Genomic DNA, 19254 nt, shown 5'->3' with positions numbered 1-19254 from the left:
ACAAGCATTAGAAAGTAGTGGACAACTCTTGATGCCACCCATAATTTGTAAAATTTTTATTGGTCGCAATCCTTCATTCTCTCATCTGATTATTGATAGCATCTGTTATACTCACCAAAAATATACTTGCTAATCTGTAAATGTATGGTCGCTTGTTTTGGATCTGTTCCTCAGCACAAACACTGCGGCCAAATTGAAACAAAATAGTAACCTAGTTTTATCGCTCGGCCAGTGTGAGGGAAACTGGCTGTGAGCTTGTGGGCTAAGTAATAAACCCCCCTGACTTCTTCATAAATGAAAAAAAATAGGACAGTGGATTTATCTTTCATAAGCCAGTTATTCTTGAATTCTGACATCTTTTATTGGTATCTTCGAATGTTTTTTAGTATATTCTGTTAGGCATAAGATATTTGTCATCTGTGGGTCAGTTTGAATAGTTTAAATATCTGTTGCTCAGAGAAAGGCGATGCATTCACAAGCCAGTCTACAAGTATGGCCCTACCGACTCTGAGAAAGAAGAACGACGGGCCAGAAAAAGAGAGCTAAGGGAGAGTTCTTTTGTGGTAGAAAAAAAAACCTCTCGCCCACCTAAGAGATACCGTTCTCCCAGCCCGTTCTCAGTTGATGGGGAAAGTGCTGACATGCAGGAAAGTGTTCACACAGCAGATGAGCTGGCAAGTGATTCACGGGACATCCTCGTAGAGTCTGATCTCACCAATAAACCTTTAACTGAGCTCCTGCGCACCTCCGATAGACGGAAGCAGAGTGAACTCATTTCAGCTCCTTCACCTGTAAGATATCTCTGCTTAGACTTTGTAGTTTCTAGTTGCTCATCCCTAACGTTTTTCATAAGTAAATCGAACATTGAATGTAGGTTAATTGAGCTATAGAAATGAGTATGTCGATATATTGTGGTTCTTTGGCAAGGTTAGTTGAAAAGCTGAGTTTATTGATCATGGCGTTTGTCATATCACATGTACCTACAAGGTGACATTGTCGAAAATGTCCAATTTCAATAACCAAATAGATGGATCATGCTTTAAAGGTTGACTTGCAACAAAATTCACATTACCGTTATTTGATATGAAAATATTCACCATGTCTTATTCTGTTGTCTTGTAGGTGCAAAATATGTGGAAAGGTGATTACAAGCTCTTAAAAGCTCAAAAACGAACAAAAAATCGCAGCCACACGAGACCGCCGTAGTTTGGATTCCCTTTCCATAACGGCTCAAATGTGATGTAGTTATGAGAGATGGTTTCTGTTTACACTTTCTTGCAACCTTGTTCGTCGAAATATTTTCACAAATATACTTCACGCATTCAATAAAACTATGTCTATTGTTCTTACGCGTCTGTTTTATCGTCATTGTAATGCTGTCACTTTTAGCACCGATATCTTATAATTTACTGTAAAAATTCATTTAATTTTTTAACCTTTCCTCGAAGGAGTACATATATTTGTCTGATAATCATGACAAGCCTGTTTGTCACTTGTGATAATCGAAAAGTGCTACAAAAATTATTTGCGAAGTATTGGGTCGCATGATCAGATTACGACTTGCTGATTAGACCAGGCCGAAACAAAACTGTAAAGTAGCGAGCATCTATATTTGATACGGGGTCTTCGGTAAAACCCGAAGTGTTTGTCATAAACTAGTACTACGATAAGTTTTATATCGAGCTTTGTATTGGCCTTTCAATTCACGTGAGAACATACATGACAAGACGATAACCAAATTTCGTGATTACGTCATCGAAATAAAGAGATTCAAATCTACGGCGGCGTTTCGTTTTTGAGCTTTTAAGAGTTTGTAATCACATTTCCACATATTTGGCACTTACAACACAACAGAGTAAGACATGATGAATCTTTTGATACCAAATAACTGTAATGTGAATTTTGTTGCAAGTCAACCTTTAAGCATACCTTGATGAATATTTGAGAACAGAACTTGGCCGCTTTAGTCGACACTGTTTCAGGTGAATGAGACTCTGATTTACTATTCATTGCTTTGTGGAGACTTACTAAATGTTTCACACAATTATGAAGCTCTGAAATTATTCTATGTTCTCACAAAGTGAATGGATGATATATTTCTCGTCTGTATCCCCCTTAAGCAAGTGTCTTCGGTCTACTAGTTTTATAGCCGAGATGTAGTAAAAGGTGTAGCCAGTGCTCCTTTACATTGTAATGACATGGTTGCAGAGTTCTCATGTTTCCAGCTCTTACTGGCACTGCATTCTAATAATAGAAATGTTAGATCTACCCGTTACTGTAGATGTTTGTAGATTTCCTCCTATTACATTCATATATATCATGTATGACTGATAGCCCGCTGTCGTATCACAAGCGTTCTGATTGCAGTCACACGGAGAGGATGAGGCCCTTATGCTAGAGCAAAGTTTGATGACAGCTGACGGAACTCTCATCACTGATCAGAATCCGGGCTTCTCTCTTGTTGAGGCCTACCATCGCTTGATGGCTGACTTCATCGTGCGTATTCGTGCTTGTTAGACTCCACTGATGTTCTTTCCCTTGCAGCTAGAATTTATGTTGGTGTTTTGTTGGTTGGCCTCGGGCAGTATGGTTTAGCTAGCTAGACGAGTATTCTGTTACAGGATACGTATGATATCGACAAAGTCTGGGAGCAAGGTGTGGCTGTTGTGACATCTTACCCGCAATCAACGAGGGTTCTCTGCTACCTTTGCGGCAGCGGTGGTTTTCACCAGGTAAGTTAACTATAGTAGGGACTACCCACTGGACTGTCTACTGTCTATTCCTTCAGGATTTTTGTATAGAAAACAAAACTGTGGCTGTTAGATTTCTGTCACTTCTATCATTTTATCAATAAATATTGAACAAAGTGGCAAACAAGGTGTGTGTACGTCTATAACTTTTTATCAATACATAATATAGATATCTATATATATAAAGATATATATATATCTTTATATATATATAAAGATATATATATAAATATAAAGAGACCACCTTTAATTTAATGTCATGTTTTTCGTCCAAGGTCAAGGTTTAGCTGTTCAAAAAGGTGTCTGTCTATTTGTAGCTGTGCTACTGTTCTGTCTGCTGTGAACCATTCCATAAATTTTGTCTTGAGGAGTGTGACCGACCCAGAACTCAGGAGAGCAATGACTGGCTCTGTAGAAAGTGCAGGTTTTGTCAAGTGTGCGGTAAGCTAAATAACTTGCTTACCTGCGACAGATGTACCAAGACTTACCATGCCGAGTGCTTGGGAAGTGGTTACACGATTAAGCCAACTTCTGCTGGCGTATGGGTGAGTTAGGCTACAAGTTATAGCGCATTACCATGTTTGCTGATACATGGACAAGACATTTCCAAGCTGCTTTTGAATTTGATTTTGATTCTTTTAGAAACATTCTTCTGCGAAGGCTATTTTTTCTGATCTGAAGTTTGATTTTTACCAGGTGTGCAATAGTTGTGTCAAGTGTACAAGCTGTGGCGCCACGACGCCAGGTGGACCAAAGGATAAATGGAACAGTGACTTCTCACTGTGTGCATCATGCGAAGCTTTAAAACTGAAAGGTACTCTACTAAAAAGTTTGACTTTGTGAAACTAGAGATTCTGTTGGACTTACAAGAAATATGATGACTATGGAGTCGTTTTTTCATGTTTTGATTTAGAAACAGTAAACAGTGTTATTATAACAAATAAGCATGATTCTACATGTAACTGTAATGAAACACTAAACAGTGTTATCATAACAAATAAGCATGATCTACATGTAACTGTAATGAAACACTAAACAGTGTTATCATAACAAATAAGCATGATCTACATGTAACTGTAATGAAACACTAAACAGTGTTATCATAACAAATAAGCATGATCTACTTGTAACTGTAATGAAACACTAAACAGTGTTATTATAACAAATAAGCATGATCTACATGTAACTGTAATGAAACACTAAACAGTGTTATCATAACAAATAAGCATGATCTACATGTAACTGTAATGAAACACTAAACAGTGTTATCATAACAAATAAGCATGATCTACATGTAACTGTAATGAAACACTAAACAGTGTTATCATAACAAATAAGCATGATCTACATGTAACTGTAATGAAACACTAAACAGTGTTATCATAACAAATAAGCATGATCTACATGTAACTGTAATGAAACACTAAACAGTGTTATCATAACAAATAAGCATGATCTACATGTAACTGTAATGAAACACTAAACAGTGTTATCATAACAAATAAGCATGATCTACATCTAACTGTAATGAAACACTAAACAGTGTTATCATAACAAATAAGCATGATCTACATCTAACTGTAATGGTAAAGGGTAAACAGTGTTATAACAAATAAGCATGATCTACATCTAACTGTAATGAAACACTAAACAGTGTTATCATAACAAATAAGCATGATCTACATCTAACTGTAATGAAACACTAAACAGTGTTATCATAACAAATAAGCATGATCTACATGTAACTGTAATGGTAAAGGGTAAACAGTGTTATCATAACCAATAAGCATGATCTACATGGAACTGTAATGGTAAAGGGTAAACAGTGTTATCATAACAAATAAGCATGATCTACATGTAACTGTAGAGGTGAACGGTAGAGGATAACTTATAAGTAAACAAACATTTAAAGTTAAATTAAGAAAAATTTAAAAAGTAAAAAAACAATGCCTGACATAGCAAATATCATTTTTTAACATTAGCATTAGCATTCAAGAATGAATCTTTTAATATGGAGATATTTGTTGCCACTAAACTGTTCGCTAAACAATTGCAGCAAACCAAAGAGTTTTCTGCATTGCATGATTGACTCATCCCGATGAGAAAAGCTATTAAAATTTTTTTCTCCAAAAAGAAACATGAATTATAATCCAGTAGGTGCATCAGAAGACCAGACAAAATATTAAATCAAGTTTTTTACCAAAGTTCTTAGTAGGATATTAATGTCCGTTAGCTTTTTCTCCAGGCATGAATTTAAGTTATAATCAATAATCAAAGGCTATGGTAAGTATTAAAACTATTTTTCCTTTTGAGACATGGCTGTTGATTTATCTGTTAGACTTCCTTCTTGATTTGAGCAGCTCGAGTAATTTATCTCTATCCTTTGATAAGGCAACTTCTGCCCGATCTGTACTCTCTGTTACTCCGATGATGACTGGGACTGCAAGATGATTGGCTGCTCGACCTGTGACTCTTGGACGCACTCCAAGTGCGAGAACTTACCTGGTAAGAGCTTATCAGTACATGAATGCCTGTTTAGAAACTTCTGCAATTGTCTGTATGCATCTGGCGTGCTGTACAGCCAAGCAGCTATGGACATGATCAAAGTTTAATTTGTTTCGTGAGCTTCCTGTATCCGCCAGCACTTGTATCGCCATTTGATATTGCCCATCAAAAATAGTAATTTATTAACACGTGTTCAAAAAAAGAGTTGACTGGGATTACAAAGGTTTGCGCAGGAACTTCATAGCCTTAGGCACACTTTCCTAAACATGTTTTGTGTTATCAAAAACCAACAGCTTAGGCTAGAATCGAATTTGTATTACTATTTGTATTACTATTTGTATTACTATTTGTATTACTATTTGTATTACTATTTGTATTACTATTTGTATTACTATTTGTAGTACTAACAAAGCCAAAACAGCAATGAGATTTGTCTTTACTAGTTACTAGTTTACTAGGGAGTGTTGGGCTTCAGTTGGTTATTGCGCATATCAGATTGTAGTTCGAGTTGATTTTCGTCTTTATTCACTTGGAGTATGTGGTATCATGTAGTAGTTGATGAGAATTGAAAGGTGACTATTGTAGCTCAGTTAACTTATACCTATAGTTCCGATGTTTAAACTACAGTAGACGTCCTTACAACGTAAATATTTCATTCCGAGAATGTTTTTACATTTTGCGAAGCGTCAAATATGTGTAAATCTAATCTCTTCTAAGATCTTCTTAAAGTCACCCTTTTCACCATTTAAAGTGAAAAAAACTAAGTTTCTGAATTTAATGACTGTACAGTAACTCTACAGGAAGAGCTATGCTGCAAAGAAAAAGGAAAATATACTGTATATGTCAAAAATATAAAGTGAACAAGATAGATACTTCGCTGCAGCAAGAGAGAAAACGATATGTTCAAGTCTAATTATCGGACTCTCGTTATTCAAATCGAATTTGAGAACTTGCACAGACTTGACACTTTACGTTATATGGAATTTCTTACGTAATGCGAAGCAAAATATTTACATAAATTCTTTGCTCAGTGGAGTTTATGTAAACAGGTTTACAGATGTATCTCGGTTGAATTTGATAAGTATTTTGTTAGTTGTTTCAGATGAACAGCATTTTTAGATGTTTTGTAAAGGTTGTTTGGTTTTTATTTTGCTGAACTTTTAATAAACATTCAATTGTTTCCATTTGAGTAAGGTGGAGGACATTGAAATGCTCACCACCAGTTCTATTTGATGCTCTTGTATGTCTCACACAACTCGATTTACTCTCATGGAAAACATTAAAGTCAAATTACAGCCGGCTTATCTCAAGTAAAACAAGAGAAGCCAGTCATACCCAATCTGTATGACGAAGGCTGAATAGTTGTCTTGTTAAATCAAGTCTTGGCTAGTCAGTGCTTCATAGAAGATTCTAGATAATCATTTTGTCATTATTTTCTTTGTCATGGTTTCGCTTATAATTATATTAGATGATTGGGATTAAATAAAATGTTTTAAAAATCTTCTCATCAAGCATAAATTCTCTGATTTAAATTCATGTACAAGGTTAATATTTGGAACTTGATTTGGACATGTATCAAACAAGTTTTTGCTTTAAAAAATTACAAGCTTTACTTTTATCTTCCGATATCTAATAATCAACACGCTAACTACTTAGTGATGCATTACCATCTAGAGATTGATATTTCAATAAAAGCTGATGTGTTGCAGTAAACTGTGTAACAGTATATCTGAGTATTTTATATCTGAATATATATTTTAATTAAATTTATACTCAAAATTATTTAATATTCATTCATAAATGTACCTGTCACAATATTTAAAGTCGGACCCTGTCAACACCTTAAACTGAAAGTCAAAGAATTTGACTTTTATTTAAGAAAGTTTTCATATTTACTGTTTCTCTGCTATTTACTGTTTATCGATTTTACTCTCCGTTAGTATACATGTAGCGCAGGAGAACTATATCTTTGTATAGGCCTTTTGTGCATTTGTTTTTTGCGACTAATATTGTAGTTGGATCCCTTAACCAAACCTTTCACCAAACATGTTTCTAACGGTGTATGCCATTACATTTTGTAACAATTATTTTACAAATTTCTAACTTGTGATACTAAAATGTTCGTCTCTGTGTATTGCCAGATGACCTCTATGAGTTGATTGGATACATTGGCGACGATGAGGCACAGTACGAGTGTCGGACTTGTGTGGTTAATTCAAAGAAGCAAGTGCCAGCCAAACCTGATTGGCTGGTAGCTTTAGAGCAACTGCGCGTGAAGGGCTTCTCCATCATCTGCACTTCATTACTCGACAAAAAGTATGCTCAGCCTATAGCTAAGATAGAGGAGGATGAACTGCGAGGTTTTTATGAAGAGCACAACTCAGGTATAAAGAAATGTGTTGACATATTTTATTTTGTCACTCGCTAGTACTGTTGTTCATTGCAGATACAGCCTTAAGTTGGGTTAAAACACCGGCCGTGTTTGTAGCTGTGTTTTTTGATAAAGAAGTTTACTTTGTTTTTAGACTTACTTGCTCTAGAGAAAAGATGTCGTAGCCAGTCTCCCAGTAAATCACGATCACCAACTAAATGCTCTTCTTCTGTCAATAAAGAGCTGACCTCTCTGCTTGACCCCATTGCTACTGGAGATGATAGGGACGAAGTGGGTGTATCACAAAGTGTATCTGAAGACTCCATTTTGAATAGAACAGATGAGGATGCTGCTGGTGATGAGCCTTGTAAGGAGCTCACCTTGAAGCTCACGAACTGTAGTAAGTTACTGGGTTCTCATTGCTGTTGCACCGAGTGACCTCTACACTGTTCTCTAGTAAGTTACTGATTTCTTATCGCTCTTGCACCGAGTTACCTCTACACTGTTCTTTAGTAAGTTACTGAGTTCTTATCGCTCTTGCACCAAGTTACGGAGTGACACCGGTTCTTCTTTCAACTCTTACACTACGATAAAATCACTGCTGCTCCTTTTTTGGTATTTATACTAATTGAAATCGGTGCCTAGAAAATTTTTTGCTTTATTCTAAGTTTTAGCTGCTTTTATAGACCCATCGTGTGAACCAGCCTCAAAACCAGTTCGCCGTAGAGGTCGTCCAAGGAAACACCCTTTACCCCCAAATAAGAGTGAAACGGATGCGTCTACAGACAGTGTTACTAAATCAACTTCGTTAGAATCAACCGAGTTGACAACCAGAGCCAGTAGGCCAAGGTCAGGACAAGAGAGTGTTACCAGTAGATCAAGGTCAGCCACAGAGAGCGCTGATGATGGAACACCCAAAAGAAAGCCTCATAATCGGCTGCGGAGCCCTGCACACAGTACACCAGGTAGGGGAGAGTACATAGCCCTGTACACGGTACACCAGGTAGGGGAGAGTACATAGCTCTGTACACAGTACACCAAGTAGGGGATCGTATATAGCTCTGTACACAGTACACCAAGTAGGGGAGAGTACATAGCTCTGTACACAGTACACCAGGTAGGGAGAGTACATAGCCGTGTTCACAGTACACCAGGAGGGGGAGTACATAGTGGATGCCCCTTACTAAGCCATTTTTGCATGATATGAATTAATAAATGATGATTGTACTCTACTGCTAAAGATATGTTGGTAATATTTAATTACTTGGGTAGTTTTCCCTTCCGCACATAATTTCTTTTTTCAGTGTGTAAAAGCTCTCAAGAGAAAAAACAATTGAAAAGCTTGGAGACACCCTCAGCCACATCTCTTAAAAGACCTGGAAGGAGGAAGGAGGCTATAGATGAGGATAAAGGTTGTGACCTTACTTCATTATCTAACAATATCTATTCATTGCCATCTTGAGAGTTGCTCTACATCATTAGACATTCGGTTTAAACAGTATTTTAGTTTGTATTCTCACATCCCAGTTTGTTGAGCCAGTTCAGTATGACAGTATGAGTTGTACAGTAAGACTGTGGAGTTTCTGTGTTATGCACGTCGATTAAGTTGGTTAAGTCGATTAAGTCGATTAAAGTTGTTCCTCTCATACGCGTAGCTGTGACAACCAAGGATAGCGCAGTACCTATGGAAATAAGCCATGACTTGAAGATATCAGCTCTCGACATGGACACTTCTATGCAGGACATGGACACATCCGCGCATGACATGAGCACTTCATCTATACCAGTTAGTACCCGCTTTTAATCTTTTGTTAGCTTATGTTAGCTTGGTTTGTATGTAGGCTATTCGAGGGCCTGTTGACTTGTGTTGCTCATCTCGTCTTGCTTTCATGATTTCTATCAAATAAGCCATCAGTTAGGGCTAGTCACTGACTGAATGGATCAATAGAATTTATCTCCCCTGAGAAAGAGGGTGATTGTAGGGAGGGCAGAAGATCTTAAGAACATTTAGATAATCTGTACGTTGTTTACTCTCGTAGGACAGTGCAGTGTATAACCTCGACTCAGCCGACTTAAGGGCAAGATTTAAAGATGTGGAGTGGGAAACTCCCGCTGTGACATTTGAAAGTCTGAAAGGAACAGGCCATCCGTTGGATATCTCTAGCATACAGACAAACATCAATAACTATACCTCTATTGTGAGTAGCTCTATTAATATTGTACCTTGATTATTTAGACTAAGGCTTCTTTTAGCCAGTCTTTTCAACTTGGTTTCTCAACGATTCCTGGCTAATGCAAAATGGTTATTTTTGTGTGTGAGAGCATTATGAAATATTGGAGGGATATTCTGAGTGACTTTCGTGTAGCCAATGCTGACTCCGATGCCTTGGTTAGGGTTGAGAGATTGTACATTACTTTCCATCTCCCTAAAGCTTCCTAAATCTGCCACTGCTTTGCTATCACAGTTGTGTGATGTGATGATACAGTTACCGTTTTGTGGGGTTAACGTATCTTCAAACATATCTAAGGTTCACTTCTACTGAAATGCTTTCAGTCCTTCACTGCTGGCCATCACAGGATGTAGTGACCTTATTTAAATACAGTCAAACTACTGATACACTCAGTATTTTCATCAATAAACATGGAAATAATAGAATGCTAGAGATAGGAAGTCATTTTCAATCAAAACGTTACCTTTGCTTGTCACTTCCCACCTTTGCTTGTCACTTCCCACCTTTGCTTGTCACTTCCCACCTTTGCTTGTCACTTCCCACGTTTGCTTGTCACTTCCCACGTTTGCTTGTCACTTCCCACCTTTGCTTGTCACTTCCCACCTTTGCTTGTCACTTCCCACGTTTGCTTGTCACTTCCCACATTTGCTTGTCACTTCCCACGTTTGCTTGTCACTTTCCACATTTGCTTGTCACTTTCCACATTTGCTTGTCACTTTCCACATTTGTTTGTCACTTCTCACCTTTGCTTGTCACTTCCCACCTTTACTTGTCACTTCCCACCTTTACTTGTCACTTCTCACCTTTTCTTGTCACTTCCCACCTTCGCTTGTCACTTCCCACATTTGCTTGTCACTTCTCACCTTTACTTGTCACTTCCCGCCTTTACTTGTCACTTCCCGTTTTTGCTTGTCACTTCCCACCTTTACTTGTCACTTCCCACCTTTGCTTGTCACTTCCCACCTTTGCTTGTCATTTTCACCTTTGCTTGTCACTTTCCACCTTTGCTTGTCACTTCCCACCTTTACTTGTCACTTCTCGCCTTTGCTTGTCACTTCCCATTTTTACTTGTCACTTCCCACCTTTACTTGTCACTTCCCACCTTTACTTGTCACTTCCCACCTTTACTTGTCACTTCCCACCTTTACTTGTCACTTCCCACCTTTACTTGTCACTTCCCACCTTTACTTGTCACTTCCCACCTTTTCTTGTCATTTCCCACCTTCTCTTGTCACTTCCCACCTTTGCTTAATACTTCACCTAAAAAGGTTCATCTGTAGGATGTCAGAGGTCACCTATATGACATGAGGTCAAGGGTTATTTTAATAGTAATTTATGGAAAGTTAAAAATTTTACAATTTTCATCTTGCAGTTTCAGTGTTGCTTTTTTGTGTGTTTTCAAATGATATCTTTGAGATCATTGGAGCGAGTGAATGGTAATACAAGTGCTGCAGTGAGTCTTTTTTGCTCATTGTAGAACAACTTTATAGACGATGTGGTGCGGGTGTTGCAAGGTGCCCTCACAAGGAGCCGATTCCTTGGAACTAAGTACCTTAAGCAGGTGTTAGCCAGTAAGAAACTGTTTGAACAAGAAGTTGACCAACTGTTTCCGTGGTGCGAAGTACACAAATCAGGCCTTTGGGAATATAATCTCAGCATGCCCAAGTAAGAATTAGTTTTTTATTTTTGTTTACATACCTGTGCTCTTGTTTCTAGTCGTGTAAGTCTTATGTTTAATCACGTAGCAGTAGATACGCTGCTTGTATAGTCCGAGGAAAAAGGGCTCTATGAATCACAGCTCCAATCGTCACTGAAATTGGGATAAGAATCGTGGCTCACTCAATATCGGTTTTAACACGGAAGAGCTGTGTGGTCAAGACATGATTGCAAAGCAGATTTATACTGTTTGTTCTCGAACTCTGTTCAGCACTTGTTTTGCCTCTATGATCCACAAATCTTCATTACTTTTCTAAATTGTCATTTACAACGTATTTATTGCACTATCTACTTTTTGTCACAAATATTTTCGTAAAAATGACCGTCACTGTGGTATTAGCATTAATGTAAAACAATCTTGCAATAGCCTTGTTAATGCACATCTGGGAGGTGATGTTTGTTTATGCACATCTGGGAGGTGGTGTTTGTTTATGCACATCTGTAAGGTGATGTTTGTTTATGCACATCTGGGAGGTGATGTTTTAGTAACAGAAGTAGCTTGAGTACGTCGTGTAATGATGACGATATCATAAGTATAAAATTAACAGCGGCGAGCATCTTCTCTATTGTTTGTTTGATATGCCAGCTGGAAGGTATGTATATATATTGCCATATTAGGAAATATTCCTTACATTGTTGAACTTGAAACAAATAGTTTGTGTAATAAGAGCAGCCTCAACCTTGCTGATACAAGTAAGTTACCAGGTGAACACGTCAGGAGTGAGACGAAATGATGCGTGTGCGTAACGTTCTACTTCTGCTCTGCGCGTGCTGCCTGCTGCTTTGTTAGTTCTTTTGGTCCTCATCAGCATATACAAACATGCGGCATATACAAACTGTTATTTGGTGTAGGGGAATGTTAGAGCAAGCTCAACTTCCACCGAGCAGCGAGCACACGTATGCACGATGGTTGAGAAAGCAGGACCAGCGAGCGGAAGACATCGTGCAGCCGTCTCCATACAAACTCGCTCTGCCAGGTGAGACTCGGGACGCAACGGTACCCTTCAATCTCACCGCTGAAGCAGGTAGTTCTTCCCTCACCTTTTCTTTGGCTTACCAACCAGGTGCTGTTAATCATAAACTCGCAAAGTCAATCAATTTTACTCTTGAGTGTACTACAATTTGTGAGATGCATGCCCTATCATTCCTCATAAACATATTGCATCGTTAAGATGACTACCGAGAATTGAGAGCTCTTATAGTTGACTGCACGCATTTTCCAAGAGCTCTTTGCTAAGGTGAAAATAAATGTAAAGCAGGTTTTTCTGCAATCCAACCGTATAAGCAATAACTGCAAGAGTAGGTAACTCTCGAGCTGATCCTGTGCTCCTACCATATATTCACTCGCGAGAGAAACTTTGTTTTTGCTCTTGTTCTATATACAGTGAAACATGGATAACTCGCCCTCGGATATAGCGAACACATGGTTAACTCGACTGGATTTGCTTGGTCCGTTCCCACGCAATGATAAATGGCTCTATATAACTCGAATTCAACACTGTTATAACGAACTGTTTTTTGCCCAACGGCTACCGAAACGGTTGCTATCGCTTTAGAAAATCACTTTATTCCAAGCCATAGAGGTAAACCTCAACTTTTCGTAATTCATAAGCGTCGTTATTACCTCCATCGGCAAAATATTTTTTGTCAACGACTGTTCTAAAGGTTTAGTGAAATTTGATTTATACTGCTATACGATGAATAGCGCGGACTGGCCCGGCCACGGGCGCAAGGATTTTCGCCACGCACATACAAAACAAAAATCGCATGTTGTTTTGTATGTGCGTGGCGAAAATCCTTGAGTGCGTGACCCGGCTAGCCCGTGACGAATATTTTTCCGAAGTTGATTCCGTGTTGAATCAACGTCGGAATGTTGAATGTTTAAAACGTCTTAAAATTTGTTTTTATTAAACGTATACGTTTTCTTAGCTAAAAAAACTATTCATCGTTTGACCTAAACACAGAATACGTGTGTACATTCAATAAGTATCCATTCAAAAAGCGTGAGTGATATACAATGTACTGTTAAACCTCGTAAAACTTTTAATTGAACTGCCTCGGAGTGTTGCTCTTAACGAATCCCAGGTAAAGTAAGGTAATCTTTCCATAAACTTCAAGAAATATCGGCAAAATTGATCGTGGGTAAAACGCTCAAAAGAAAAAGATGTCTTTTCTTTGAGCATTTCAGCAACGATCAAGTTTTGCCAATGTCAATCTAAAAAACGTCCTGGCAATAACATCACCTCAAACAACAAACCAATCTCAAGTGATTGAAAAATCTCTATACTTTTTGATAAAAACGTTTTAAACTTTACATTAGAAGCATTTAATTTGAAACAAGCCATTTGTGCTTTTGAGTTATATTATAGTTTGTATATGTTCATGTATCTACTAATAAATAAGTGAATACATGGACTTGTGACAGTGCTCTGATAACTTGAACACTCTGATAATTCGAACACTTTTGCTCGGTCCCTTGAAGGTTGAGTTATCCGAGTTTCACTGTATATGACGCATGCCAGTCTTGCTCTGCAGGTATATCTGACCTGTCACAAGCAGTGATATCCGTTGTCGACAGTAATGGAGTGATTGTGTCACAGTCTGCCCTTGATAGCAGGAGGTGTCAACTCTGCTTTGTATCCGGAGATGATAATAGTAATGTGAGTTGTCTCCTTTCTGTCATAGCTATAATTGGTTCATAAAAAACTAGGAGTTAATTAGTTGACTCAGTTGTGACCGTAATATCCTAATCACTACTTGCAAACAGTTGTGCTTTTTTATTTTCAAAAATAATAGAAAGCAATAGATAAATTATATTTTTAAAAAATATAATTTATTTTTTGGGCATCTATTTTATCCTATCCTGTTGATTGACAATGATAACTGGCCAACGAAATATTAAGATGCTACTAATATTCCAAAGGTCACCAATTTACTTTCATATAGTTAAATGCATACGTTTATTTCAAATGTACCATAACTACGAGCTCAACTAAACATGTATACTGACAAAAAATATTAATATTTGAAAAGTTATATGTTTTAGAAAATGGTTTCTCAGGTACAGTCATGTCCTGCCTGTAGTACTCCTGAATCTTACAGTCTCATTTCTTAAAACAATTTAATATTAAGTAGTATAACAATGTAAAAATATAATGTTACACAATATTGATCGGCAGGTTGACTGGCCCTTGCGAGTCTAGCTGTACAGGTTTATGTATCTGCAGGATAGCGGGCGACTTATCTATTGTGGGGCAGATGATTGGGTGCATGTCAACTGTGCTATTTGGTCGGCTGAGGTTTTTGAAGAGGCTGATGGAACCCTGCAGAAAGTCCATGCTGCAGTTGGGCGTGGCAGGATGTTGGTAAGCGTAGTTACATTCTCTATTTTCGGTTACATTATTAGTTTATTTTACCTGTGTTGGCTTCTGTCGCCTTGTTTGTATTCATGGGCAACTTAAATGGAGAATCCATTATGAATTCCTGGTTTTAATTACCTCGATTAACTGCTTGCATGGTCTCAGTCTTGGCTAGCAGACTAGGAACTAAGTCTTAGTTCTTGAAGGGTTTGTATGCTTCACTGAAATGGAAATGCTCACACGTTTGAAGATAGCAGTGTAGATAGAGGATGTGAAATAGTTGGAAATCATAATTTTTTTTATATTTTTCACCTTCATTTTTCACATTTCTACTGGTCAGTTGAAAGTTGCACTAAACTATTTGTTTGAATATATTCTAGAGATATGCATTGCTATTAAATGCTGGCAATGTTATCCTGTTTATAAAACTCAAGATTATTTAATTAAAATATTACAGAAATTTATAATCAGTTGCTGAATACTTGGCTCACACATCATAAACAAATTGGAAATTTTTTTTAGAGCAGCAGGTCACAGGTTTTTGATTACTATTTATCGATATTAAATTGAGTATTGCTTCATCTTTTATTTAATGAAAAACTAGTCTGTCTGGTAGTCCCATGCACTGTGAGAAATCGTAATGAGTAATCAGTATATCCATAATTCGTGAAGTGGCAAAGCGGCCAAGTAGTGTAGTGGTTAGCTCGCCGGACTGTAAATCTGTGTATCTGTGTATCTGAGTATTCAAGCTCAATTCCTTTGTGAGCTAATTTTTTTCCTAGCGCTCTTCGTGTAGCTTCCGAAGAACGGACAGACACTGTTCTTATTCTAGTAAAGAATTGTAAAAGAGCAGACAAATCTTACATGATTTATCACTTGCGTTATGGCTTGTCTAAATCCCTAACTGTAAGTCCATAATTAAAGTCCTCAGTCCGATCCACACTGTTGCATTGTTGTTGCTCTTGCATTGACTGTAGATGTTTTCCAACTTCTCTTTGTTGAAACATTTAGAAACTCGGTGTAGAATTTTGTGAACACAAGTTACGAATAAAACAATAAAACAATAAAACACATCAATAAGTGTGTCTAATAGCTTGTTGAGACTGCAGTTGTGGAAAAACATACAAGTACATTTTGTAGAGTTGGGGGAAGACTGGCCCTTCAAATACCCTGAAATTTGATTATTTTATGTGAAAGACTCTCCTGTATAGCACGGTGTTAACATGCTATAGCATGGTGTTAACATGTTATAGCATGGTGTTAACATGTTATAGCATGGTGTTAACATGTTATAGCATGGTGTTAACAGCCTTTTTACTTGAACCCACCTCCATAGAACTGTCAAAGAAGTTGCTAGTGCTGAGCAATATTATAGCTTATATAACTTCTGTATTTCAACACAGCTTTATCATGTTTCAGCTTCATGAACTAACAGTAACTCTCGCTAATGGTATTAGCCTCGGTGTTGCAGGAATGTAGTCTGTGCTCTAGTCGAGGAGCTACTGTCGGCTGCTGTGCCAAAGGCTGCAGCGCAAACTTTCACTTCATGTGCGCTCGCAAGGCTGGCTGCATGTTTATGGAGGACAAACAGGTGTTTTGTAACAGTTGCAGTGATGCTGTCAATAGTGAGGTAGGTGATTTATATTATCCATGCCTTCCACTCAACTCTAAATAGTTTGTGTTTTAAATAATTTCCAAATTTATTTTCATATTTTTGCGCATGATTTTTCTCAACTACGTGGACTGGTAGGAAAATTGTAAATTTGCAAAGCTTGTGAACCTACCAGCTTATAGCTTGTTCTCAGTGATGGTTACTCCTATTTGATATATCTATATTGGGTCAGCATTCATCTTTCTCCCAGGATGTGCAAACCAGGTTCTCTGCACTGAGGACAGTGACTGTTGACTTCGCTCATGCCAAGATAAAAAAGCCGTGGCAGAGAGGCTTCAGACCCTCAGACATTACCATCATTGCGGGCTCGCTAACTGTGGAAAATCTAGGCTACGTGCTGCCGGAATCCGATTACCTCAACCTTCTTGTTCCTATCGACTTTTGGTGAGGCGATGCATTGCATTTCTTGGTGGTGGCAAATATGGATGCTGCTCTGATCCGTGTATGAAGAAGCATGAATATAGTCTAGAGGCATTTCGTACCAACTAGAATTGATGCAAAGAGTTGATTTTAATGATAGTTTTTTTCTCTGGTTTCATAGTGACCTGTGAATATCCATCGTTTACCAGGAGCTGTTTATTAGGAGCTAACTGATAGAGGGAGTCAATAGAGGACATAGTGACAGTAGACATAGAGTGACATAGTGGACAGGATAGTGACATATTCTAGTTCTGATACCCATCAGCTACTACCCACAACTAAGACTGGTGTTGCTGCGAGTCTGCTTATATTGTCAGCAAACGCTTCATGATAATGAAATGCTGACTGCTGCCTTTATAATGGTATTATTTATTACTGTTAGAGTAAATGAGAGGTGAGAAGCGGGTGAAAGTGCTTAATAGATTTTATTGTAAGTTCCTACATGTTTTATTCATTATCATGGGACTGGCGGGCATTTAAAGATGAGCTTACACAACATTTGAGATTTTAGGAGAAAGCATCGATATTTTTCTATCATTTGCGATTGCTTTTGATGTTTGAGGTGATTTGACTGCCAGGATGTTTCGAGGTTTAAATCGATAAAACTTGGTCGCAGTTGCAACACTAAAAACAAAAATACGTACAGCTGCGTGTTTCTCTTGTTATTGCTATGGCATTCAAGTTGCAGCGTTACTCGTCTCTATTCTGTCAGTCTCTTTGCAACTATAGATGTCATAATTGCACTTTCGTTTGAGCTGAGTGTTTTAATTCTGATCAAGTTTTGCCGATATTAATCTTGAAACATCCCCGCTTTCAGATCATCTCAAAGATAAAAACAATTGCAAATGATAGAAAATACCGATAATTTGTAATAAAATGTACAAAATTTTTGTGTAATTTCATCTTTAAGGCCCAAAAATCTATTGTTTTGTTACAAGTTATTACATGAACAGCCCTTATATCAGTTCTTTTTAAAACCCTTTAGTATGTTGCTAATAGTATAGTAAGTAAGCTAGTAATAGTTGACATGTTGATTTATTTATGGGTAAAGCTTATTCTCTGTTTCATGTCAGCTAAAAATAGATTTTAAGTTCATGTATTGTAGCGTCAGCAGGATATACTGGAGCACACAGACACCGTACCAGCGATGTGTTTACACTTGCAAGATTGTCAAGGTTGATGCAGTACTGGAAACGCAAAAGCCAAAGAAAGTGATTCCAGATGTCACCATCTGTCATGACCACAACCTGCCTGGGTATACTCCTTTTGCCGTGCTTGCCAAGAAATATCCGGATATCTTCACGGAGGAGAATGTTGGTAGGTTATTTTTCCGTGACTTCTGACCAGATTTGGGCATTCCACATTTTATTTTAGTTTGTGCGCGACTAAAGTTGTCAGTCATTTCAGGGGAACATAAAGTTATTTAACATTCATTCTTCTTAGTCACCCTGTTCATCAGCGTGTCTGAGATGTCACCTCTGTCACCTGACTTATGCCAAGAGAGCTCAGCTCTCTTGGTCAATCGGCGCCTTGTATATTTGGTGTGAATCATAGGTTAAAACCTGCCTTTTTATGTTTAACTTTCTCTAAAGTTTGATTTGTTAAAATCCTATAATTATGGAATAATTGAAAAATTAATATATCCAATATTAATTATTAAGATAAAATGTTTTGCACAACAATATGATATTGGTTACATAACGAATATCTCAAAAGAACAAAAAGGTTCATTGGTAAGGCAATATAGTACACCAGTCACTTGCTAAGGTGATATATACAGTCACTTGCTAAGGTGATATATACAGTCACTTGATAATGTGATATATGCAATATACTTTATAATGTGATATGAATAATATACTCGATAATGTGATATATACAGTGTATATGCAACAATAGTACTTATTTGCAAGTGTTTGGCTACGTAAGTGTCTAAGTGTATTCATTGTGTACTCTGAAGTGAATCAGATGAGCAGTTGGCTGTAATAGCGAAGGGTATAGCGCAGCTCATAGACTAGTGCAATGATGTAGTTATGCTAATTTCAGAGTTATGACTTACACAGTTATACATCTATGAAGTGTTTAGAAATGGATAGAGATAATCCGCAGTCTAATTCTGTTGGCATACAATAAAAATATTACTAACATTCATGTGAAGTATGAAAGTATGGAAGCGCCAACTAGGCCCTCCACTATACTATCATTCTGTAATTCTCGCTATGCATGTACC

The 19254-nt window shown here is 37.6% G+C and overlaps 1 protein-coding gene across 1 annotated transcript in view; it reads left to right on the top strand.

Moving 5' to 3' along the window:
- Positions 1–19254, top strand: part of LOC137390554 (histone-lysine N-methyltransferase 2A-like) — a 58073-nt gene that overhangs the window by 8388 nt on the left and 30431 nt on the right. The window contains exons 5-23 of the mRNA XM_068076881.1: positions 458–791; positions 2368–2496; positions 2622–2732; positions 3068–3295; positions 3447–3564; positions 5142–5255; positions 7397–7639; positions 7781–8026; positions 8313–8591; positions 8931–9038; positions 9282–9412; positions 9666–9824; positions 11335–11522; positions 12426–12598; positions 14109–14233; positions 14801–14938; positions 16404–16562; positions 16795–16988; positions 18130–18341. Of these exons, the coding sequence (XP_067932982.1) occupies positions 458–791; positions 2368–2496; positions 2622–2732; positions 3068–3295; positions 3447–3564; positions 5142–5255; positions 7397–7639; positions 7781–8026; positions 8313–8591; positions 8931–9038; positions 9282–9412; positions 9666–9824; positions 11335–11522; positions 12426–12598; positions 14109–14233; positions 14801–14938; positions 16404–16562; positions 16795–16988; positions 18130–18341 (3389 nt within the window). The remainder of the gene's footprint in view (positions 1–457; positions 792–2367; positions 2497–2621; positions 2733–3067; positions 3296–3446; positions 3565–5141; positions 5256–7396; positions 7640–7780; positions 8027–8312; positions 8592–8930; positions 9039–9281; positions 9413–9665; positions 9825–11334; positions 11523–12425; positions 12599–14108; positions 14234–14800; positions 14939–16403; positions 16563–16794; positions 16989–18129; positions 18342–19254) is intronic.

Source organism: Watersipora subatra, chromosome 3, assembly GCF_963576615.1.
Source record: "Watersipora subatra chromosome 3, tzWatSuba1.1, whole genome shotgun sequence".
NCBI classification, from domain to species: Eukaryota; Metazoa; Bryozoa; class Gymnolaemata; order Cheilostomatida; family Watersiporidae; genus Watersipora; species Watersipora subatra.
This window is presented reverse-complemented; position numbering and strand designations above follow the sequence as displayed.